General features: G+C 40.2%; 1 protein-coding gene across 5 annotated transcripts in view; it reads left to right on the top strand.

Annotated features, from left to right (window-relative positions):
* Positions 1-25398, top strand: part of MGAT5 (alpha-1,6-mannosylglycoprotein 6-beta-N-acetylglucosaminyltransferase) — a 111656-nt gene extending 86258 nt beyond the window's left edge. For all 5 annotated transcript variants that reach the window (XM_069021209.1, XM_069021213.1, XM_069021212.1 and 2 more), the window contains 6 exons: positions 7791-7940; positions 16092-16238; positions 18946-19062; positions 19844-19918; positions 22289-22446; positions 23659-25398. In XM_069021209.1, the coding sequence (XP_068877310.1) occupies positions 7791-7940; positions 16092-16238; positions 18946-19062; positions 19844-19918; positions 22289-22446; positions 23659-23857 (846 nt within the window). In that variant the 3' untranslated portion in view covers positions 23858-25398. The remainder of the gene's footprint in view (positions 1-7790; positions 7941-16091; positions 16239-18945; positions 19063-19843; positions 19919-22288; positions 22447-23658) is intronic.
* The last annotated feature ends 622 nt before the right edge of the window (positions 25399-26020 follow it).

Raw genomic sequence — 26020 nt, forward strand, 5'->3', positions numbered from 1 at the left:
ACGGCTTGTATGGAACCAGACTAATCTATTTATCCTGCTCCTGTTCTTTCTACTGAACACGGCCAATTAACAAGAAGTGTAATCTGCACAGAGTACACGTGTCACTGCTGGGGCTGATCAGTCATTAGAGGAGCACAGCATGGAGGAGAGAGCATTCCCATCCCCAGACTATGGTGCTTTTGGGGAATAGCAGCTGCAAATCAATTGTTTAATTTTAAACCTAGCAGGCTGAAGTGGAACTGAAGTATGCATAGGGCCTCTTCTCCCTGGGGGTATATAAACCACCATGGGTTTATATAGGCATGGATATGGATCCTTTTCTGTGCCTGAGCCCAGTGCCATCTATCCCATATCACAGTGGCCAAGTCTGGGTATACCTCTTGAGGTCAGGAAGGATGTGCTGCAGAGAGTGTAAGACAAATCTGATTTATTTCCCTCTAATACCTAAATCAGTCCTAGGTGGGTTAAGGATTACATACAGGAGGTTGTAAAGAATTTTGCCACATTTCTAAAGGTTCTCTTTAGAGGTAAGCTATGAAGGGCAACATTTGCCAAGTTTTGGAAAAGTGTTTGTTGGGATTAAAGGTTTGGGGCTTTGTCTGAGATTTTTGGCAGTACAAGAGAGTCCTAGCTATGCCAAAGTGGGTGGAAAAAAAGGAGTTAATAAAATGTGTGTGAAGCCCATAATGCTCTCCATTATCAAAATTGGCTTTAATTACAGAACATTCCAATTAAAAGAGAATGTTTGAAGCCTTTCATGTTGCCTTAGCTCCTGTTTCTAAGTCTTTGTTCTTTTTTCTATAACTTACTGTTATACTATTCCACTAATTTGACCCTTAATCCTAGAAGACAGAAAGAGTCAAGATTCATTTTGCAGTATTTGATTTTTTTTTTCCTAGGGTTCTGTGAGAGAAGTCAGAAGGTTGCTTGTATCAGAAAATAGGCATCAATGCTTTAGTATTTTATTATAGTTTATTATAGTTTATTGGAGCTGTCTTGAAAATATTTCTATGTTTAGAGGCAAAATAATGTGTGAGTTCCTTACTAATGCCACTTGACAAGCTGGGCATTCTTCTTAAATACATGCTGCCTGCACAGCAACTTTTGAAGAACTGCATTGGAAATGGTTACCTTTAGCTTGTTCTCAATGGGAAAGCCCATCACCGAGGCTGTTCACACTAATGTCTCCTCTTTATAGCTCCAGGGGACATGTAATGAAATGTAATTTCCCCATCATATGCCCTCTTGCATGAAGTGGGAGGAAGGTCCCTTCCTTCTGATTGGTTTTTGTACTTCATGTTTAGCATTGTACTTTGAATAAATATTTCATTCCAGCATAAAAGAAAAATAAGTAAAGGGACAAAAGTTCCTTCTCACCTTTTCTCCCATGTGGTCAGTGCACTCACAAACTTGTTTCTTTATAGTGCTATCTTATGTTCCTCCAAATGTGAAGCAGCACTGGGGGCTTATCAATCAATCAAAAGTTACCCTAAGGCCTGGCACCAGGAGCACTGTCCTGCCTTATGCCACAAATATAACAAATTGAAATGAGCCAGACACTTTAGTTCAGCAACATTTCTGAAATTCACCATTTCCTTCTGAAAGCAGTGTGGATCAGAAACAAATCAATCAAAGCAAATGACTGCAGTAAATAAGCATACTCTTTTAAAGGGTTATTCTTTAACATTTAATATGAAAATTAGAATTTAATTTATTTTGAAGAAAGAATGAAAACTACTTTTTTGTGGATATTTACCTGTCAGGTCAGTGATCAGCTTCTCACTTTGCAGAACTCTTCAGCTGCAAAATGAATTCATGAGGTCTTACAGCACTGATTGACACAATCATCTATTGTTATTTGGCTAGCACAAAACCAACACAACCTTTTCTTCCTGTGGTCCACTTCCTATTTTCAACTGTACTCCTTCACTTTTCTCCTTCAGCACTTACACTGCACAAGGATGTCTCATTGTTGGTTCTGGAAATTTCCATTCAAAGGGCAGGAAATTGCTGCCTAGGTGTTGGTGTGCATTGCATGACAATGAGATTGTCAAATCTTGGGAAAACCTCGGTGTTTAAAAAACCCCAAACCTTCATGGATGAAAAAGATTAAGATGAGGATAGGGAACTGGATAGGGTTCTTCAAGCTCTGCCAGAAATCCTGGGTCTTCACGGAGATGTTTTATTCATTGTTTGTGCAAAACTAATATGTGCCAATGTGTGTTTTATTCAGAGATATATGGTACCTAAAAAAGAAGCCATAAATGGACATTCAGGAAAAGCATGAGCATGGCAAAGTTATATAATACTTCTCTTGCAAATTTTCTCTCTTTCCAGCTTTTCTAACTTGGGGTAATTCCTGAATCTGTTTCTCTGTTGATAAACTGTCTGTTCACACATTCTTGATATCTCAGTAAGAGGTGATTTCAAAGTATTTGTTTGATTATGAACCTCTGCCAACTTTTTTTGCCTCTGCAACTTTCTCTGTCATTGAGTCCCTCAAATCTGTGATCTTTTGCAGGAGAAGCTGCTAACCTGGGCATTTTTCTAAACCTACCCCCGATGAGCTTTGTTTGTGTTTCTTTCTATAGGACATTTTGAATAGCCAGTCACACTATCCATGTTCTTTATGCCAGCTGTGGTTTTGTAAACCTGCCTCATATTCTGACAATGTCTTTTTCAACTGAGGAATTGTTAAAGAATTTCTTGCAGATTTCTGTGTGTAACAGTGGACACTGTCCTGTATCTTGGATCCTTCTTATCCCTCTCAGAGCACTGTCCAATGTTTTCAGCTTCTTTTTGAGAAAATGGACCAGAAGTACAGCAGTGTGTGAGGAGGGAGAGAATGTTTTTTATGGAATAGTTCAATAATATTATCTTTATTTCTGAATTTCTTTCCAAATAATTCCTATCATTTACTTGGTTGGTGGGTGGACTGACTGCTACTGAACAATGGACTGATTTTCTTCATGGTCCATAATCATATGTTATTATAATGCAAAGTCTTTGTTCTTGAGTAACACTGGTTAGCTCAGGGGTTTTTTTCCACACTTGAAGTGAAGGCTGGTTTTTAACATTTGTGTCACTTTAGTTATGTTAGCAAACAGGTTTTATTTCTGTGAAGTCTATGCAGCAATGGGGAAAGATGTTGGAAAATTCTTTTAACTTTAGGACATAGTGTGTGATCCCCACATTCATGGTTAATGCTAAGTTTTGTACCATACAGTGCTTAGTACAAATGCCAGAGATTAATGTGGCCTTGTGTTAACTCCCTGTGTCTGAGACTAATAAGTCTTGTGCCAGCTAATGCCTCCTTGTTTACTTCTATCAGTGATTAATATGTACTAGCTGGTATCTTAGTTTTGGGAATGAGGATTGTGTGTTAGAGAAAAGAAGGATAAGAGAACTATATCATGACCTGATGACATCTTTGAGATACTCTCAAGGAGAAAAAAAATTCATCAAAAGGTCTAGAACCATATCCAAACAAGTCCATGGCAATAATTAGCACATGTACATGTATTTAGAAAATGTGATGAATATGTATTAGTTTCAGGAATATAATCTGGTCTCTTAGGTTACTGGGCATGCATACTTTGGGGAGAATTCCCCATGCATCCAGGGCTGCTAATAAAGTAATGTCAGCTTTCTAACCTGACTAACTGCTTGGAGAGTTTATTCCCAGGTTTGGTGACAGTTGAATTTATCAACTCTCTAGACTCTTTTTTAGTCTCACTGTCCCTTAGATTACTGAGGGGACTTTTTCAAAAGCTTTAAAGCCCCAGGTGTTCAATATTATGATGCTTTTATGCAACATTCTGAAGTTAGTTTGAGTTTTGCTTCTGTGAATAATGACAGCATGCTTTTGTCACTTCTCCATTCTCATTCACATGATGACTGTTAATTCACAAGAGTGATTCCCAATCTCTCTCCAAGAGATTTAATTCCTTTAAGAACTTCAGAGAACTCCTACAAGCTGATTGGCTTCTTTAGAGAACACTACCAGTTTGGTGAGAGAGGATTTCCTTGGACAGGAAGAACTGACTACTGTAATTTTGATGGGTTTATGTGGTTACATAGTTAACTCTTTATTTAAATTTCAGATAACTTGTTCAGTGTAGAGTTTATACTTGCTAGCCATGAGTCACTGAGTCCTCTCTACATCCATTTATGAATTCAGGGCAGTTTGAAACTTTCATATTTGAGTTCCAGGAGAATTAATCTATTCTATGTGATTCACCTCTGTAAAACACTGTATGTATTTGACTCTCTTAATATTCCCCAGCCTTTGTGCTCTCTTCTAGCTCCCTGGTAGACAGAATTTTCTTTATTCAGGGATGTCTTGAGCAGTCTTTGAGAGGGTGACAGTTCTCAAGCAGAGATTATGTTTGTGTCACAATCTCGATTGTCATACATTGCACGTACACTGCATTTTGGCTCACTTTTGACTTGACACTTCCACACATAAGCACCCAAATGATAAGACTTCTAACAGTATGCTTTTAGGATATACACAAAGATGTATCCCAGTACTGGCTTTTCTGAATTACATTTGTCAAGCTTTATAAAACCATTGCCTTCTGAATTTTTCAATGCAAGGAAGCGAGGCTGGATATATGGGCTGTTTTACATATGTTTTGCAGTCTGAACTTTGAAGCCATAAAGCAGTTGAGGATCCTGAATCAAGCTCTTCTCTATGTAGTTGGCCTGTAGCAGTGCTTAGTTTCATTCAGTGCTGAATTTTTGGTGTTCTGTGAGTGCACTCGAATGGTCCAAAATTGCAAAATACTGTCATTACCTTGGACTGGCAAACTGTTGGTAAAACAGAGTTGTTCATTACCATCAGCTACTACACTGAGAGAACTAAAAGCAGAGTTTAGTTCTTGATGAATTGTGTTTCCACCACATATTTTTGTAGCTTTTATATTTAAATTTTTCACCCACCAAACTTAAAATTTCACCTCTTCATACTGTGTCTTCTTGTCAACATTGTCCTAGGGAAAGACTTCTCAAACAGTTGTCACTTGATTTCTTTGCTGAGAAAGGCCTTATCATGATGCTTTTAAAAGTAGGTGGAAATGATTGATGAACAGTAATAACAGTTATGCAGTCAGTGATCAACAAAAAGTACTTTCCTGAATGGCATGTTTATTTTAGCTGCTGAAAAATTGTTTCAGAAAAGGTTTGTGTAGCTGTTACTCACTGTTACATTTCCATTTTGGTTCTGAGGAGAAATAATTTGCCTTTTTTTAAATGCGATTATCTTCCATCCTCTAAGTCTAGGTTTGCAGTATGGACAGCAGGGTGAACAGTGCAGTCTGATACAAACTGCAGAGAATGTCAGGTTTGCATTACTCCCCAGCAGCTCATGACCTTGTCTCTTTGAATTCATCTTGGAGAAAGTAAAGTTCAAGTGGTTTAAGATAAAAGAATAATTATATCTGCTCCCAAGTGAGCAAACTCAGGAAGCGGTAAATAGTTGAAGGAATGTTAATATTTTGTTTGCAAGTCACATTCCTTGCTTTATTTACATGTAGCCTTTCTATTTATAAATGCCATTTTTGCACTCTCTCATTTTCTAATTCACTGTTTTCAATGTCTAGAATTTGATTATGTGTCCTGATTATTTTTGTGAGGTGGCTTCCTAGAATATATACTTTTATGATCCAAAATAACACTTGTCTGCAAGGAATGTGGAAATTCAGGACTACTAAATTGCAAAAGGAGGCAAATGTTAGTGAGCTTGAGGTAAAGTATAAGGTGGTAATACTATTTTATGGTACTTTATAGATGATTGTGAAAGCAGCTGGTTTTGACTAGAAGTAAATAAGGAAATGAAGGAGTGAGGTTTTGGTTGGGCTTTGATTCTCTCTAGGATAATAAATGTTTTATCTGTGGTTTTAGACTTTGAATTGGGAAAGAAGTCAGTCATATGCCTAAGAAATATTCCCAGTTAAGGCTGTGCATGGTTAATGTCATTTTAAAACAGCTAAATATTCTGTAAAAGGTTTGTAAAATTGTCATTGCAATCTTGAAAAGCAGTGCAATTTTAGGTAATCTTGGTTTTGTTCTTTCTAGCTGCTCATTTGTCAAATTTTTCTTGAGTCAGAGTGCATTTGTGTCACCAGGGTTTGTGTCATGAGCCTGTAAAATCTGAGGCAAGTGCCTTGATGTTGTTGCTGCAGGTGGATCATGTCAGTAGTACCTGTTGCTTCCTTGCCTTCTCTTCCATTCAGAACCCTGAACACTCCAAAGTTCTGGATATATTAAAAGTCAGGAAGGCAGGATTAAGGTATACTCTGGAAACAAGACCAGGCCATTCCTTTCATATTTCTCCTGCTCATTTCCAAAGAAAAAAGTTCTAAATGGATTTTCTCTTGACAAAGAGTATGAGTTTCTCACAGTTCCTAATTATGGTATTTTAACAATTACGTGAGAACATGTCTTACAGAGTAATTCAAATTTAAAGTAAAAAATGGAGCAACCTTTCAGTTGTTTGAATAATTTGTGTTAATTAATAACAACAGCAGCCACATTGAACAAGAAAGCATCTTTGTCTTTATCTGTTGGCTGTTTTATGTAACACTTAGGCCAGGACAGTGTCTGGCTGGTGCAGCCTTGGCAGAGCTGCCAGGAGGGGCATTCAGGGATGAGTCAGCCCATCCTCCCCAGCACAGGCAGGTCACCAGCAGTGCAGGCTGAAGGGAGAAGCCATTGTTATGGACATTAAATACCCTCTGCAACAACTAATTCAGCAAGGAAGCTGTAAGAAGTAGCACTCATCCACCTAGGCCTGATATCTGCTCCTCCAGGATTGGAAAAGACAGGATTTTCATCAGCCTACTTGTCCTTTGAATGAACTTCAGTACAATTGTTGGCCATCTTTCCCACAGGGCTGTGGAGGAACAGTGCACAGAATTTACATGACAAAAATAGTGAGTGAAAGTAGAATTTGTAAAAACTCTCTTGCTGCCAAGAAGTATGGCGACTTGTTGCCTGATTTTAGAGCTATTACTGAGACTATGTGCAAATATTGAGGGAAAGTCTTCTGATCTGTGTTGCAGACTGCGTGTAAATACAGTCTTCAGCTAATTGCCTTGGAATGCCAGTAGTCTTTAAAACTCAAAAAACATATGGCACTGAAAATTAAAGTAATTCTTGTGTGCAAACTAGGATGGTGTACTATTTTTTCTTTATTTTTTTTTAAATGCAACATTAAAGCCATTGTTCTTCTCTGGGTCTTTTCCAAAATGCCTCTAAAACTTCAGGTAGGTGGAATATTTGTAGGTCTCTCATGGAACTCAAACACTGGGTATTTAGATAAAGGAGTGTGTTCAGTTATTCAGTTGGCAAAACTGCATCTGACTAAGGTGATATTCACCCTTTTTTTCACAAAGAAGATAATTATTTTGCATCTTTGACAAAATCAGTGAAAATTTGATATTTCAAAATGAGTTTTATGTAATTTTAGGCCAAGTATTGTTGAGGCATGCTGAGATTACAGCTGTCTGATGGTGTCCTGTTTTTTGTCCAATTAGAAGTTGAGAGGGCCTTGGTATTGATTTCTTTATACCTCGACTATGATTGAAAAAGCTGCAGTTTTCTTCCAGTTTAATAGAAAACCAAACTAATAACATAATAAAAGATCAAATATTATATAAATCAAATAGGAATGAATTAACCCCTTCTCTTCCTGGCTTTTGTGGTACAGGATATAAAGAACAGCTCTGATTAAATGCTGCTGGTTCAAATTTGTAATGACTGAAAATATTTTTTCCTTGCCATTACAGGACAAGAAGGCTTATCTGGATGTCATCCACACCTATATGGAGGTCCATGGGACTGTTCATGGGACAAGCACCATGTACATTCCTGGCTATGTAAAGAACCATGGAATACTCAGTGGGCGGGATTTGCAATTTCTGCTGAGAGAAACCAAAGTAAGTTCGTCGAGCCGGAGTGGTGGCAAAAAATAGCTCCAGATAGAGGGTGTCTGAAGTGCATGCATTTCACCTCCTATGAATAAGCTCTTAATTTAAAAGCACTGGAAAAAAATTATCATGTGTAAAGGAGCTTAAGTTGTGTGCCAAGAATACGTTTTTCATCATGTCTGTGTTTGGTGGATTGACAGCTCGAATTAGAAATTTGGGATGACAACCTACAGTCACATTTAACAACCAGCTTGAGAAACAGGGATAAATGCATTTTTCATTTTCTTGAATGTGATATTCAGCTCAAGGAGATTATCAGCTGAGAATGTGCTCTGGTTTACATCCCTGAGGTCAACGTTAGGTAACATTCAAAAGCTGTACAGCTGCATGCTTGCTCTGCCCTCCCAATGACTTTAACCCAGAGCAACCCTGCTCTCTCAGGGAGAAAAGCAAAGCTGCACTTCATTTGCCATTCATGTCCTTCCTCTGCTTCAGCTGTGCACAGAGAGTGAGCAGAAGAGCTTGGCTTTTCGTGATGTGCTTTGCCTGTGGCTCCAGAGTCAAGGGAACTCAAGATAAGGGATGGGATATACATTGAAATAAACTTTCATCCCCACAGTTAGAAAGCTTTGTCTGGATTCTGTGCCCTTCCCATTATCTTTCTGGCACTTTGCAGCACTAAAACATTTCAGTAGATTGCATTTAAATAGGATGCTTAACTTCAAGTTGGTGAAAGAAGGGGATTGTATGTTTAAAATTATTAAAATCTAATTTTAAATGGTGGAACAGTGGTGGAAGTGCACCACTATTGATAGTTTCTTGCTGTGCACTTCCACAGAAAAATCTCTTTAAAAAAAAAAAAGAAAAGAAAAAAGCAAGCACCTCCTAGGCTTCCCACACAACTGCAGAGATCTTCTTTTTTTAAGTACTTAGGCAAATGATGGTAATTTGACATCTCTGTGTGACAGCTGTTGGTAAATTATGAGTTTTTAAAGGCACCCACTGTGTGTTGATGCATGCAGACAAACATAATGTTGCATATTAAAAATTCAACATTTGCTTTCATCATAGATAATCTGAGATTACACAGCTTTTTCCTGTGTGGAGTATGAAATCCCTGCGGTCATCATAATGTGGGAAGAATATTGACCTTGTAATAACCCCGGGCATGAACAGTGACTACCTCCTAAAAAAACATGTGTTCTATTCACTGAAATAGTAAAATAAGCAAATGGACTTCCTATAGAATTACTGAAGTCCCTATACAAATATCAGTTCATAATAATAGTTATGTTTAACTAAGTCTTTCTCTAATTTTTTGTCAGCCATCTTGCATGTATCACATTAAAAAGCTTGCTTTTCAGCATTAACTAGATATCTCATCTAGTTGTTATTGATTATATTTGCTCTAAGATGCAATGTAAAGACATTCAATTTAGGACAAATTCAAGTTGATATCTATGTGTTATGCAATTTAGTAATATGGATTTTGTGACACAGGGGTAGCAGACTTTTTTCACTCAGAATTTGAGTAGTAATTGCAGCATCAGATAGAATAGACTGTGTTGGGATTGTGAAGTGCTCCTGAGACAGTAAGTTGCTTATTTTTCACAAAAAGTATTTGGTGAAAATTATGGCTCTGTGCTGTACTGGTGTCAGAGTCCTGAAGCATTTTAGATTTTAGTGATTTTTATTCTATTGTTGTTCACTGGTTATGGTTGATTTTTTTTTCTTTATTAACATTGGGGAAAAGCCTTTTCAGAATTTGCTGCATTTCTTAGTAGATGGCACTGAGAAAATCATCAATGTGTTTCAGAACCCTGTATCAGAAAGTCAGGGTTGTAAAAATTACATCTCCAAACAGTATTTTTATATGGCTTTTCTGAACTTTTGTTAGCAGGTTTGCAAATGACAAAAGCTGTTTTCCTTTTTAGGAAATTATTTATTTAGGATACAGCCAGGCTAAAAAAACTTTGCCCTGATGATAAGCTGTTAATAGTCCATCTGCTTCTCCTAATACATAAGTATTAGTAATACATGTCAGGGAAATGAGGGTGCAATGTATTTCTGATTTTGCAACAAAATGAAATTAAATATGGCTTATTGCATCATGCATTTTGCTTATTATTCCTGTCTAATGCAGTTTCAATATATCTAATTGAACAGAAAAAGTAAAACAGCAGCATCCTGGAATTGAAAGTGGAAACTGAGATCTCCCATCTAATTTGTTTGAACATTTCAGTTGGAGGGGGACTGGGGGGGGTGGGCGAGTTTGTTTTTTTTTTTGCTGGCTGATGCTTAGTATCTCCTAGGTACTCTGGCTGTTCTGCCTCAGCATATGGTTACCTGTCAGTGCTGATCAACAGACACACTTGCTCTAAGTCTTCTTGCTGCCCATATATTCACAGTTCCAGATTTTGATACTCTTTAAGAGGCAATACTTGAATGCAGCTTAGTACAAAACACTGCTCACCTGTCACTAGTGGCCATCTGCTGTCTATGTGGGTCAATTGTGTTTGTATCAGATGGATCATGGATTGAATTGCTAAAATAAGTGCAGGTTTTTCACAAAAATCAGGCTCACTTGAATAGGAGCTTTGTGCCCAGAGGAGCCCCGTGTGTGTGTGTGCACATGCATGCAGTGATGTTCAAGGACAATTTTTAATCATAATCACTTTATTCACTAGGCAACATGACCAGAGCCCCCTAATGAATTTAGTTATGGGGTTTTGTCACCAGGCTGTCCATGTGCTGCAAGTGTGTGAATAATCAGGGCCATAACTCTGGGTTGGGAACATCTGTGGGGACAATGCTCGTCTGGAGCATCGCAGGGAGACAGCAACCTTTGTCCTTAAACTTCCAGAAGCCTTCAGATGTGTTGAGACCAAGGGCAAGGATTATCTGTCATTGGTTGTGATTTCAACACTGTGTTAGCAGGTTTTCGTTAGGTCAGCTGACAAATGTTCTGGTTTTGAGAAAGGGAGAGCTAAATAATAATTTAACAGATCACATGGTTCAGCCTAGTCAGAAGTGTCAGCTTATGCTGCACTGCTTCACTTTGTCCTTAGACAGCAAAATACCAATAGGTGACAGCTCAGTCCTGTGATTCTTAATCAGAGCTTTGCATTCCCAAAATGTCTTTGGTCCCTGCAGTAGCTGGTAGGACACAGTTATTCCAGGCAGCGTGCAGCTGCCATTTCGTTCTGTGTGCGGTATAAAGCAGCACATTTTGGAGGGAGTGAGTTCTGCAGGCAGGAGGGGCTGCTTGAGATTCATCATGGCTGCTTCAGCTGTGTAGAGCATGACAAAAACGAGCCATGTCTCCAGTTCCTAATGAGGAGATGTAAAGCCATTCATCACGTCGGAGGAGAATGGGGTAGGCGAGCTGGCAGCCTTCCTGCCAACTCACAGGGCTCATTGCCAAGTGGGCAGCTGGAGGAGTTGGACCAGGCTCTCTTGGAGGAACCAGTGTTGAATTATTGAGAAATATTTCTCCTTTCGAGAAAGTTTCAGATGCAACTTCTTCCTTCAAGTCACTGTGAATTTTTGGGAGAGTTTGAATTATTTTATTAAGTGGAGTTTGTGATTTCTGTATGGGGATTAATAGAAGCAACACCCTGCTTAGACAGACACAGGCAAACAAACTTTGTTTTCCCATTGCCTTTTATGAAGGAATATATATTTACTTCCACACACTTCATAAAATCAGCTGAAAAAACATTTAACTAGTGATTCTATTCTCAAGTTGTTTGAATCACAAATGACTTGAGATTGGCTTTTGCAGAAAGTATTTTCTATTGTTGAGCACAATATGGCAAGACACTTAACCTTTGCTATACTCCTCTTTCTGGAGTTCAGAAGAGAATATATAAGTTCAGCAAGGAGGCATATAAAAGTGGTGATCAACCTACCAGCCTGCCAGAATAAATTAGATAAAGTTCAGTAATGCTAGAAAGGGGAGAGGAGAAGATAAACACTCCTGTGCATGGAACTACAGCATTTAGTCTCTGGAATAAGAAATTTTTTTCTTAGCTATTCAGCTAGTCATAATTACAGTCAGTGAAGTAAAGCATTCACTCCTTATTTTATACTTTTGGCTATAATTTAGAAAGACTGTTTACTTACTTATTTTAATAGTAGTCTGATGTGGTGCTGTAAACCCCACAAATAAATTGCTTAGTATTAGTTGAAAGTCTAAAAAAAAAAAAAAAAAAAAAAGGAAAAAACACACTGCTTTTCATGAGAGGGGTTGTGAGTCACATTTTGTGTCAGAGATGTCTCCACGTAGCTACTGCACTGGGAGAGGACCATTTACATTACAGCAACAAGAGTGGTGTCTTGGCTGGTGTGATGCTGGGTGACCAACTCAAAAGTCTGGCACTCCAAACCAGAGGCTCAGTTCATTACAAAGGCAGAAACGGTTCCTGAGGAGCCTTTCTTATGAAAACCAAACTCTAAGGCTTTCAACACCTGCGTTGCTCAAGTTGGGCCAGTGATGTTGCAGACACAAATCCCCTTCTCTGGTCCATGCAGGCTTACAGGCACAGACACACATGGGTAGCAGACCTTACTAAAAAGGAGCAGGTTAAAAAAAACCAACCCCACACTGCTGTTTCCATGATCATTCTACTTCTGTATTTATTGGCAGTTATCTCTTTTAGATAGACTTTTACAGTGTAACTTCCTTCTGGCAATCACCACATTCTGTGGGGTGTCAATGTGCAGAGCTGGCTGTGCTGATGCCTTAGGTATTAACTTCTATATTTTTCAAATTCTGTACTGCTTAGTGTGTAACTCTGAAGTTTCTTGTAGCCTGTTAATTTCTGCTCTCTCATAGTAGTTAGACATAACAAAGCCTCTCCGGGCCTGCTCTTCAAGGACGCCCAGACCATCCTGGGCCCAAAAAGTATAAACCAAAGAGCCTCTAAGGGGGCAAGCAGAGGGGAAATTACATCATTAAACGGAACTAAATTAACTGGAGAATTAACCCTGATATGCAAATGAACCAAACCTATAAAAGTGTGAAGAACTCGTGACCTGTTGTCCATCTTGGGGTCTGCCTTGGCAGTAGCCTCTGGCTCCCCAGGGGGTACCTTTGAAAGCCTTTCAAAAAAACACCTACTTTTATTCCCTTACTCCTGTCTAGTCTCTGTTTCTATGAGGCCTCCAAAGGCATCAGTGCCCTGTGCCCACTTAAAGCTCTCTAGTAAAAATTATGGCTTTTGCTTTCAGAAACATCGGAAAGGTGAGAAAAATGCTCACAAACAGAATATGAATTTTTTCCAAGCACTAATCAACCAGTAAATCATAAAGCATAAATTCTACTCTGCACAGCAGTTCTGCTGCAGCTAACAGGGTAAGATCAGGAGTAATATTTTTAGCCATGTGTGCCCACTGTGGTGTTACCAACACAGTCACACTTGGAGTTTTGCAATATGGATCTTCAGCCCTGGGGTGCAGGTACCTCCCCATGCTGGACTGGGTTACCAGACCTACATCTGATGAGAAATCACTGTAAGAGCCAGTCAGCACCTTCCATATGGGAGGCAGCAGGGCACACTTGCATCACAAATTAGGGGAAACACAGCCTGGTCTAAATCTTTACTCTGTGGGACAGAGCCTTGTCTGTACTGAGGATGGATGTTTGCATCACTGAACTGCAACCTGAAAACGGTTGATTGTTATTTCTACTTTTTTCTTTTTTTCATCTCTTTTTCAGTTAGTGATTTTCAGTATTTGCTGCATACTCTTAGGGAGTACCTTGACAGATTGTTTTAGCCTTTCTGGAAATAACAAGCATGTAATTCAAAGGATTAGCAAATGAGAGCATCGTGAGTTACAGAAAAGGCCTGTGTTCTCTAATACTTGCTCTTTTAATCATAATGAATGTGACTTTCTTGAGGCATGTAAGATATTTCTGTTTTGCTCTTTATACCAGACAAAAATACTGACTCCCTAACCGAGGAACATTAATCGTAGAGAGACTCACAGAACAGTTTGTGCCGAAAGGGGCCTTAAATATCATCTAGTTCCACCCCCTGCCATGGGCAAGGACACTTTATAAGGGACAGTTTTGTGGAGAAAGGTCTGGATTGAGTTTGGGAATTTCAGCTGGCTTGATGATGATGTGCTGGAGGGTGATAGAAGGGCTGAAAGAAGGATTTGAGGGGCTGCAGGCAGCTGTGAGCCAGGCTGCAACCTCAGGCCACCAGGCAGCACACACACACACACACACACCCTGTTCTAGGGATCAGACACATCCTTCTTTCTTCCTTCAAAGGAACAGTGCTGCTTAGAGGTGAGGATGGAAAATAGATGTGAAACAGGTGGTAAGCTATTTATTATAGATTAAGTGACGGCAGTGTGCTCTGTGCTGTCAAAACATAAACCCATGTTTCTTTTCCCATGGAGCTTCCTCCTAAATAAATGGACCAGTCAGACACAGAACTCAGCAGTGCACAGCAGAGGTTTATTAAAAAAGTGCAAAACTAAGCAAACAACCCAGCACTCCTACATAACAGACAAACACAGGATCATAGGAGAATTGATACTTCAGATAGATTTAATTGCTGGTTCTCAGCTGGTTTTCTGCCTGAACTAAGGAGTAGTTTAAATAAATAATATTTTATGTGCAGACTGCATGAAATGGTTTCATGTCCTTAATTCGTTAGTTTCAAGAGATTATCTTGCTGTAAATTCAGCCTCTTTTGAGATTATATTTAGCATGCTTTTTTCTGACTGAAAGGTGGGCTATCTTATGCCATATATAAAATGAGAATTTAGATTATCTGTCTTTAGTAGAATTCGTTTTCTGGATCTTTTTGTTATCAGCCACTGGAGAGTTTCTGTAAGATTCAAATGTGTGAGATAGTTGAGAAACTTTTTGCAAGTAGGCAACTTCTTTAACCTGAATGTTGAGAACTGAAATTACAATATTCAGCTCCATGCAGTGAAAATTGTATATCCTCAGCTATGCTAAGAAGTGTTAACTTGCTTTTCTAAAATGAGCCAACTCTGAATTTATACTGTTGTTGCCATGGGTTGGGGAGGATTGATGCTGCAACGCCTGTGCACGTCAGGGCTGACTACAAGTTTATGCATCCATGTTAGGATCAGCTCCTAGGAAGCGCCCCCAGCTGTGAATGTTCTGTTACTGGGATTCAGTTCTGTGTTGCAGAAGATTTAATGCAGAATAGTATATCTTGACCTCTTTGAATATGTGTCCTGATTGCGTGATTCTCATAGTTATGAAGGGTGTGCTTTATTTTCTTGATAAAAGCAGTAGCTATATATATATCTATATATATCTATAGAGATATATACACACATTGTTATGCAGCAGTGCTGAGAAATTGCTATTCCAGCTCAGAGCTTGTGATTCTCCCATCATACACAGACATTCAAATGAAGATGAAGAATCCTGTGTTTAATTCAGGGGGTTTCATTATCTTTGGCCAGGAAAAGGGTCAAGATTTTTTCCAACAACTCCGAAAAAAACATTTAATGTGTTTCACTGGCACAGAGCAGTGCCTTTTCGAGAGCACCTGTAATCTCAGCAGGTGGAGGAAAAGCTTTGGGATGGATTTTTGCTCCGGTTTCCCCTGGAGGTGTTGAACCCTCTGACGCCCCTGCGAGCTCTTACTGCCTCGGTCCAGGGTCGTGAGCTGCTGTTTGCTGCCACCTACCGTTTTAATTAGGAGGCTTAATTAGTGTGCCAGGAGCATGTTCCTGTTGGCAAAGCCGGCGGCTTGGCTGGTTTGGGAGTGGGGAAAACACTGGTGCAGCTGTTCCTGGAGGTAGCTGCCTTAGAACCTGTACCTGTAGGAAAGCCCCAGCAGTTCCACTTCAATACCAATCAAACCACCAATTTCCCCTAGCCCCCCCCCCAACAAAAGCCCTGAAAGGGACTGTTGTTTCCTCAGCTCCATGAAAAACCACCTCAGTTCATTACACATGATGGTTGTCAGATGTGTTTTACAGGACATTCCATTACTGCTTGGGTCGGAGGGGGTGAACTGTTGAATTTCTCCCATTTTCTTCTTAGCACTGCATTCTCTTTAGGCTGGTACATTTAGAACAGGTTATTGTTTGTTTTAAGCTAGCTCTTAGCTTTTTTGTGAATAACAAAAATTAAGAAATCCCTCATTTTCTATTTTACAGCTGTTTGTTGGTCTTGGATTTCCATATGAGGGGCCAGCTCCCTTGGAGGCTATTGCCAATGGATGTGCTTTCCTCAATCTAAGATTTAACCCACCAAAGAGTAGCAAAAACACAGATTTTTTCAAAGGCAAACCTACACTTCGAGAGGTAAGCTCTATCAATCTTGATAATTTTTTTATTGAAAGTGCTTGTGGGTTTCTTTTTAGTAACAGAGTGTAGGAAAATTTACATTAATGTTCAAGGTTTATTGCCAGAGGTGTGCAGCTGCTTTTTTCTGTAGCCTTTGGTGCGACTATCAGCCCTAATTTTTATAGTATAATCAAAATGGTTTTGATAGCAGACTTCAAACCTTACCCTTAGATTTGCTTATAGGTACATTCTGCTACTTCTTATTGAGACATCATAAACTGAAGTTTCACTTGAAAACCTGGTGTTCTGCCCAGGAACAGATCGTCTCATTTTGATACATGATGCATCATTTGAAAGGGGTTTTATTTTGTTGAAGAAACAGACATTGCAGTGTACTGCGGGAAGTAAACAGGTGTTTAAGTAAATCATGAAAATGGCATTTGTGGGTGGTAGTGTGTGTGCTTTGGGATTTTGTTTTCTTCAGAAAAGACCTGTTCAAGGCACTGTTGAGTTAAGGTATTAATGGTCACCCACCGTGTTTGTGGTTGGAAGCTGAAGACTTTTGGAGAACTGACTCTTGAGGAAAACAGGAAAACCAAACTCCAAGCATTCAAAACAGTCAGTGTGTTTAGACTCTAGTGAGAGAAGACTGAGGCTAAGTAAACTAACCCCTCATCCTGGCCCTGAATTTGGATTTTTTTTTTTTTCCCTTCAGTGTAGGTAAAATTCAGCCTATACTTGTAGGCATTTAATAGTCACAGAGCCATTTCTGACATTAGCACTTGTGTCTGTGGCCATGGCTTGCTCACAGGTGTATGTACATATATTCTTTATGTATTTACATCAAGGGAAAGCTCTCAGGTAACATCTAGATGATGATAACCTTGCACAGCCACACGTCCAATTCAGGTTGTGCTTGGCCCATGGGAACTGTGTCCTGAGCAGCACTGGCTGGTTGATAAGCAAAAGACAGTTTCCCATTTTCAATCAGGAACATAAATTCCTTATAATTTTGTGATCCACAACTGTAATTGCCTTTCTTGTTATACACATCCCCTGTACAAGCTGAAGCTTGCCCCTTGTCTCAGTCTGTGTTGCAAACAAAGGAGACAGCAATAAGGGAATAAAGGTTTAAACTCTCTCCTTGGGCTTGGCACCTTTCAAAGCTTTTCTTCTGTGAGTCCCTCAGTTTTTGTCTCATTTCCAGTTGTTCTGTGCCCAAACACCATCACTGGTCAGGCTCAGTACATAATCTGAAGCCATCCAAGTGCTTAGTAGGAATTTCAGGGCTTGGAATGCCATGGTAAACCCCACTGGCATGTGTCAGCACTAACAGAAATGCTGTGCACCTGACCTGTACAGAAGAATAATCCCTATTGACTGCTCTAGTCCAAAGTACATAGTGTATATCCATTAGGAGTATTGCTGCATTCACATGCCCTGCTGACCTATCCTGAGGTCACAACTTTTCTCACAACTGCATTTAGATCTGATTGACAGTAATCCATGTGCTGGTTCTTTGAGATTAAAAAAGTTCTTAAATGCTTCTCTCCATTCTTCAGGTGCTAAAGAAGAACAAAAAGAGCTTGTGTAGTTCCATGACATGATTATCCATACAAGAATTTGAAGTCTGTGTCAAGTAGTTTTGTAAAGTAACCTTTGCAAGTTACTATTGCTCCACAAACAAAATGCAATGGCTATTTTTTTTTAATGGGGTTTTTAATAATTTTAATAGTGAATACAGCAGTTTCTTGCATTCACTTGAGAAGAAGATCAGGTACAGTGTATGCCTATGTAGGAGAAGGTTCTTCCCAACAGACACTGCTTCCTGCTTCAGATCTTCTGCAACGTCTTTTTGTCGTAAAGACAGCATAAAGAGACATCTGTATAAACATTGCCTATAAATAACCGGTCCTGTGGAGTTTTTTGGCATTTATTGAAAAGGCAGTTTTCTTCTGAGGCCAGTGTGAACCACTCCTGTCTTCTGTAGTTTTTGCTCACTTCTGTGTCTTCACGTGCATGTTCTCACTCTTGGGTGACCTGTCACAAAAATACTTACTGAGCTGTCCTGGTAGTTCTGAAAGCAGCTCTGATACAGCTTTTCTTAGTTACCTTCTTGGGTATTCATTGATATTATTTTCTAACAAAGTGGTGAGCAAAATATTGGTTAACACTCTTGGTGAGGTCAGGTTACTCTTCTACTCTCAGCCGTGAGAGTCAGAATTCATTCTTTGTGATAGAAATTATTCTTTCTTCACTGTTGCTCACAGAACTCTGGCAATGTTTGAAATTTGAAGGACTCAGGGTGAGGATGACATCTCTGGGAGCCAATAATGCAGGTATAAGCAGGACTTGTGGCACTGACAGGTTGTGAAGAAGGAGGGTGGCTCTGTGAATGAGCTGTGGGGAAGCAAAGTCGTGGTGCAAATAATTTCAGTAAACATCAAGTCTTCTGTGATGCGGGTCACTGGGAAGATTGAAGCCACAAACAGAGGTGCCCATATCTTATTTATGATCTGTGTTATCTGATTTTCAGTTTTCCAATTAAGTTCACTCTCTAAAGAGAAAATCTGAAAGGTAGCTCAGAAGGAATGATGCTGACTGTTGTGTTCTAACTGAATTTTTGCACTATCCTAGTGCATTTCATCCAAAAAGTCTAATAAAGAGAGTGAGAATCAAGGATATCATGAACATTACTTTTTACCAGTATAATTTCTTCTTACAGTTGACATCTCAGCATCCCTATGCTGAAGTTTACATTGGGAAGCCCCATGTGTGGACTGTGGACATCAATGATCTTTCTGAGGTTGAGAAGGCTGTGAAATCAATTTTGAATCAAAAGGTGAGAAATGTGGCCTCAATCTCCTATCAGCACTTGAGGGTGTAGTGTGTACTGCACATAGAGTGCTTCCTGATGTTAGTCTAATGAGTGCTGCATTTTGGTGGGATATTGAAGAAAAAATGATTACATATCAATGGTATCAAAATTATCATGTTTTAGTACTGGATATGTTGGGTTCTTACTTGAAAAAAACGAGTGGGTGAATTTGTATAGAAATGAGAATTTCACGTGTGAATGATACAGCAATCTGTGTTTTCTGTGCATTCAGTGAGGAAGTTTCATTGTTGATTCTTAGAGCATTGCAGACTTTGCCCTGCTCAGCTCTGAATTTGTAGCCCTGACATTCCCACAGAAGGGCTTGTGCACTTACAGTGTGGAATGGTAATGAGGGTACTTCAAGAGGGGGAAGAGTTTGAAGGAATTTTCAAAGGTATCACATTCTGTTTTGACACTTCAAGTTCAGAACTGAAACTTAGTTAAAACAGGAGCTCTGGAATCCCAGAGGGTCTCAGACTAGCCTTACATCTGCCACTTTGCAGTGTACCTCGAGTTTCCATAAAGATAGTCAAGGAGCAGCTCTTACTGCCTTTAAAAAGGAGCAAAAATCAGCTAAAACTGCTGATGGTTTTGTAAAATTATTATTTGTTAATGAGTTTATTTGTAATTTTTGTTGCTACTTGAGCTATAATGGAGTATTTGGAACAGAAGCTGCTGGCACAGAGTACACCATGAAGTTGATTGAAACAAAAACCCCTCTAACCTTAACACACTCTCTCCACAGATTGACCCTTACTTGCCCTATGAATTTACCTGTGAGGGAATGCTCCAGAGGATGAATGCCTTTATTGAAAGACAGGTATGAACTTCTATTGTGGGTGAATTTTGGATTATGTTGGAAAGGGAGAACCATCTCCATTTTAAAGCTTCTCAGTGTCTCTGCTGTCCAAGTAGAAACAGTAGCTGTGCAGACCTTGTTATTATATGAAAGCAGAAAAGCAAAGCAGTTTTTCAGTGTGTATGTGACTTCCTTAACTGTGTACACACAAAAAAGCTTTGGATCACAAAGGATCACTCAAACACAGAGGTGCTTTTTGGTAGAATTGCAGTTGGGCTGCAGCCTCTGGGCAGATTTTTCAAGTATTTCGTTTCAATCAATAAAGATTTAAATGGTTTGGAACCCAGTTACTTAGAGGACTTTTGGTCCCTGTGCATTACTGCCAGCTGAGAGCAGCAGCAGATGTTGAATTGGAGTAATAAACTGCAGAGATTTACATGAGATCCTGGTTTCTAGAAATTGTGTGCCTGCTTGGACTCCTGCCCAAGCCAGATCTGTTGCAGTAGCCAGCTCTGCCTTTTGTTCTGGCTGCTGCAGAAGAGAGATAGGAATAACCTTTATCTCTGATATGTCATTTAATTGCCAGGTTTTCTTTCAAGGGCACTGGACATGTGTCTGTACTTGTATTTCTGAAGGTGGGTGCTATTAAAGACAGTCCTAAAGAATAACACAGCTCCAGGTCAGAAGGGCAGTTAACACTGCACAACTATTTCCACTTTCCTGCCAGTAAACACTTTAAGCTTTTTGCTGCTGTATTGATGACAAAACCTGTAAAAGTATCTCTGTTGCTTTTGATTCTTCTACCCAAGTTAGCTATAACTGGGAGTTTTTGTCAATCAGGAAGAAATGGAGCTCAGTGTAAGGGAGAAAAAGAGACAATCGAGATGGCACCTGTGGCTTAAACCTGTGGCCCTCCCCCAAGGGCTAAGCCCTGCCTTGTGCTTCTCAGAAATCCACAAAGTATTGTCATTTTGTTCAGCTTTGACTAATTGTCAAAAGCTGGTGGTGTTTCACAGCTCCCAGGATGTTCAAGCACAATTTTAGCTGCATGTGCTTAGCACTTTGCCAAATTAACATGTCAGATGAACAAAAATAAAAAGCAAAAATAAAGATTGAGACTTTATTTTGATGAGTTTGTGGTGGAGGCAGGAAGAACAGAGAAAGCAGTGCAAGCCTGAAATGGGAACAAAGATGCTGGAATAAAGAGCTGATCTGTTTCAGAGGTTGTGTGCCTTGACCATGACAGTGGGGTCTTCAGGGGATGTTTGAGTGTGAAGAGGATGTGTTCAGATATTCTCTCCCAACAGTCACTCTATGGGCAGTGAAACTGTAGCATTTAAAGGAGGAGTCCAGGGTTCCCCTTCTGGGGCCTTGGCTTAGGGTCAGGAGGGAGGACAATATTCACAAGAAAGGCTTAGTGAACTCCCTGAACCTTCAGATCCAACACCTGGGCTGAAGGCCTTTACAGTCGGAGGTAAGAGAACTGCTGTGAGCTGTGGTTTCACACCCAGCAGTGCCACCCTAGCTGGGTTAAACCAGCTGTGTCTCCAAGCTGCTCTGTCCTGCCAGTGCCCTGCCCCTGCCAGCAGCCCAGTGTGGCTGTTTGGTGCCTCCCTGCCATCTGGTGAATCCATGCCCTGATCCTGTTTGCTCTGTGGCTGCACACACAGTTGTGTCTGCTCCACAAGGCAGCAGCAGAGGCCGGGAACCAGAGGGAGGGGCTGCTTCAGTTTTGGCACTGCATCAAAGGAGCAGCCAGGCAACCGCAGCCAAAACAGCAGGGATTCCCTGCTGCAAATCTGGGAGCTGTTGGATGAGGCAGGCTGGGCTGATGGAACAGACACACTGACTTTGAAAGATGTGGCCAAGCAGAGAACTTGACAACCCAGCAGAAAATGTTTGGGGCAGAGCTCTTATGAGGTCAGAAAACTGAGCAGAGACTCAGCTGAGCCCCAGAGATTGACAAAGGGAGTGAGAACATTCAACCAAGACCAAGAAAAGACAGATGAAGGAGGACACCCCTTTGGTCTCACCTTGAAATTTGTGGGTCCCTTCCAACTCATGATATTTTGTGATTCATGACTGTACAATATTACATTTGTGGTTAGACCTGGAAGTATAAAAACTTCCTCCTTCAGCAGAGGAAATTAAAACAGAATAAAAAAGGCTCAAGCTGATATTGACAACTGGTAAATGAATTTGGGGCTTTGGGTCACAGTGAGGGATCAGTTCACACAAGTTTTGGTTTTGTCCAAAGAAAGCAAACCATGATGGATCAGGCCCAAATTATTTGATCACCTTTTGGTGAGAGTTGCCAATGTTAAAATACACTCTGAGTATTGTGAAATGTTGCCTGAACACATCATAACAAAACATGATCTGTCACTGCAGGATTTCTGTCACGGGCAGGTGATGTGGCCCCCATTAAGTGCCCTTCAAGTAAAAATTGCTGAACCTGGAAAATCCTGTAAGCAAGTTTGTCAGGAAAGCCAGCTCATCTGTGAGCCTTCCTTCTTCCAGCATCTTAACAAGGACAAAGCTCTGCTTAGGTAAGTATTTATAGCACAAATATGTTGTTTGGTCTCTTTATTGCACTGGGTTTTACCACACTTGGAATTTAAAGCACAAGTTCTGTGAGAAGGGAAGGTGGGAGGGAAGCTCTGTCTGGCTGAAGCAAGCTGTGAGTGAGGGCCTGGCAGTGCTTTGTGCACTGTATGGTAGTGGTGACTGCTGAGAGCACTGTGCCAGGAGCACAGGGGTCCAAAAACCTTCTGTCAGTATTGTCCTGGGTAAAGAATTGTGAACCCTGGTACACTGGAGGTGTTGGTGCAGATGTATAAAACTCAGCTATGCATTAAGGAAAGGAATGCTGCTTTCAGGTGCTGTCTCTCTGGAAATGTGTCTGTGTTCCTTTCAGAATGAAAACAAAGCCCTCAAAACCAGCTTCCCACAAATGACTGCTAGGGAATCTGCTTTCCAGGTTTTCTATCCCCACTTTTCACTAAATTACATTGTAGAAGATTTTTGGGTTTGTATTTTCTTTGAAAAGTTGTAATTTCCAGTGGAGTTCAGAAGCAGCTCATATAAAACCTTTCTTTTCTAGCTGTCTAGACAAAATCATAATCCTGTGGAAAAAAACCCCCCTGTTAAATGCTGAAAGTTACCAGTGTTTCCAGGATAAGTGAAAAACAAGGCTCTGCTGGAATTGCTACCCTTGTGTTTAAGCTTTGTGGTCAGAAAATGGCAACTGGCATTTTTCGTTTTCCCACTGGCTGGTGCTGGCTGGTTCCTGGGAGCTGCAGGTCCCATTTCCTGTAGCCCAGGAGCAGCATCCCTCATCCTCACAGTCCAGCTCACCCACCTCGAGCTGCCCAGGGCTGCCTGGCTCTGTGGGGTTTCCCTGGGGAAGAGCCCTCCTGAAATCAAAGACAGTATCTCCTGATTCAGATTCTTTGAGTCTGTCCTACTGAAAATCCAGGGTGATTTAAATATTAGGTTTTGGGGAACAGTCAAAAGCGATTTTTTCCTCTTTAACTTCTTTTATTAATCTTCAGAAAACAGTAAAGCTGTAAAGGCTGCACTGCCCTCTGCAGAGAGAATCTGTACAGGAGAAAAGTCATGTTCTGGAAAGCTGCAAGTGTAAATGTACTTGATTTAGGATCTAATAGAGCAAGGATTTTATTTTTAGTGAGGAAGGATGAAAACTGTACCAAACTCCCATAAACTCAGGTGTGATTTAGATCACGTGCTTTGCTTTTTAGGCACAATATCGAATGTCTCACCATGGAGTCTGCAAACGATATCCTGGTTCCCTCTTTTGATGGAAGGAGGAAGCACTGTGTTTTCCAAGGTGACCTGTTACTGTTCAGCTGTGCAGGCTCCCACCCCACCCACAGAAGGATTTGCCCCTGCAGGGACTATATCAAGGGGCAGGTTGCACTCTGCAAGGACTGCCTATAGCAGCAGCAGGGCTGCTCCCAGCTGGGGACAACGTGAGTAGTTTGGAGAAGAATTACTTAATACTTCCTGCACTTTGGTCCAGGTTTCCACTGCAGGCAGAGCTATCATTGCTGGGCAGAATTATCTACTAAGAGAGGAGGGATTCATAATAAACAGCTATAACTGATCTTTTCTTCCTGTAAGGACCTTTGCAGTGTCACTCTTCAGATTCCTTCAGCTGTTTGCGAAGAGAAACAAGTCTCATGTTCTACAATGATTTGAAGATGACTGCACAGAATAGTTTGTAGAAATTTTTCAGACCCATCAAACTTCTGTTTTTGTTGTTTGGGTGAAGTGTTTTCTATTTTTTTAATGAGTTAGGACATCCCCCATCACGGTTAGCTAAAGGATCTCAACTTCATTCCAGTAGAAAATTGAAAAAAGTGTGCTTAGGGAGGGGATGCTGGGGAAGGAGGACTAACATTTTATTCAAGGTGCACTGGTTTGGGTACAGCTTTGACTCGAATGGCTACAAAGTGTTTACTTCACAAGAACTTGGAACGAGAGAGCTCTGTACCCTGTACTCTGTAACCTATTGGGTTATTTGGGCCCAGTTTGTTTTGGTTTTATTTTTCCTTTTTTTTAAATTAAATCTTTGTATACAACAAGGTATTGTCTGCATCACAGCTGCTGCACCAGAGCAGCCTAAGCAGAGTGTCACAAATGAGCAAATAGGCAGTTGCCAGCGTGTGACACATCTTGGTGACTGCACAGCTCACTGGGGTTGTGGCATTCTTCAGTGTGGAAAAGCTACAAAAACACACAACCATTTTTGGAATGGACTCATCACAGTTTACTGGTCCCATTTAGAGAGTAATCCTCGAAATTTGCCCACGCTTCTGTTGTAGTCTGTCTACTAGAAATACTGTGTGAAGCAAAAAGTATTCAGCATCATTGGAGCAATATTATCGTTAGAGCCTCAGTTTGCTACGGCTTCCAGTAGTTAAAGTGTTGCTGAATGACATAGAAAGGTTAAACTAAGCTAACTATAATTATTGTATGGTAGAAATGTAAAATGTCTTCATAACTAGCTAGGTTTTTAAAGAGAAATTTTTCTAGAGAACAAGTAAGAGGAGATAAAGAACTGCAAGGAAAAGAATTGATCAATCCTCTTGGGTTCTTTAATTGGTCTTCTGTTTTTAGGTGGCTGTTTGTTTAATTTTCCCTTTTTTTTTAGCAGACCCACCAATTACAAATTTAGAAGAAAACAATTCAAGAGTTCAGAATTCAAATCACACTCTTTTTTTTGAGAGCAGCAAGTTAACTCCTCTAAACTGCCTTCTTTTTACAGAGGTAATTTTTGTTATTTTCAGCAGAAGGTGACATGCTTGACAGCACCATTTGTAGTCAGAAGGTTATATGTTAAGATTAGTGAGAAACAAATCTGCAGTCAGTCTGCAGGTTTGCAATTTGGACATGCTCTCACCATGTTGGAATAAAGCCTCAAATCAGCACAAATATTTTTTTCATAAACATTACCAGGTAGTAATGAAAGGCACAGGTGCTTTTCTTGGACATATCTGGTTGGTTCAGAATTTTCTTGTAAGCAGTGTTCTTGTAATCTGTGTGGGAATATTGATGGACCTAGTAACCTACCAAAAACCAGGCAAGAGAGATGCTATTTTACCATGGATAAATCCTCCAGAACAGTCTACATTTTAACTTTCAATTTAAAAGCAGTGAATGAGCCTTTTCAATCATTTGGTTTCCTGCCTCAATACTCCTGACAGTGTTACCCTGTAACACTCCATAACATCGCTCTGCACTACACAGGAGCCTAATCCTGGGAGGTTGTTCAGTATCCAAAAAAGGGTCTGGGGGAGCTGTTGAACAGCAGGGTCACCAGGACCTGGGTTTGATGATGTGCAAATCTGCTGTATTTCAGATTGATTTTCCAGAAACAGAACAGCTGGGTTCTCTAATGGGAGGCAAAATTTTTGTATGAAAAGAAAACAAATGCAAACCAGTATGAAAATCCCTCCTGTTGCCATAGCTCAGCATTTGCTTCAGTCAGCACAAATGCAGTTTACCATAGTTTTAGTACCCTGGAAAAGCTGGGGGAGGACAATTGGAAATGGGTCTGAGCAGGCACAACAATTCATTCTGTATTTATATAAAATATCC

The sequence above is a fragment of the Aphelocoma coerulescens genome, chromosome 7 (genome assembly GCF_041296385.1).
Source record: "Aphelocoma coerulescens isolate FSJ_1873_10779 chromosome 7, UR_Acoe_1.0, whole genome shotgun sequence".
In the NCBI taxonomy this organism is placed as follows: Eukaryota; Metazoa; Chordata; class Aves; order Passeriformes; family Corvidae; genus Aphelocoma; species Aphelocoma coerulescens.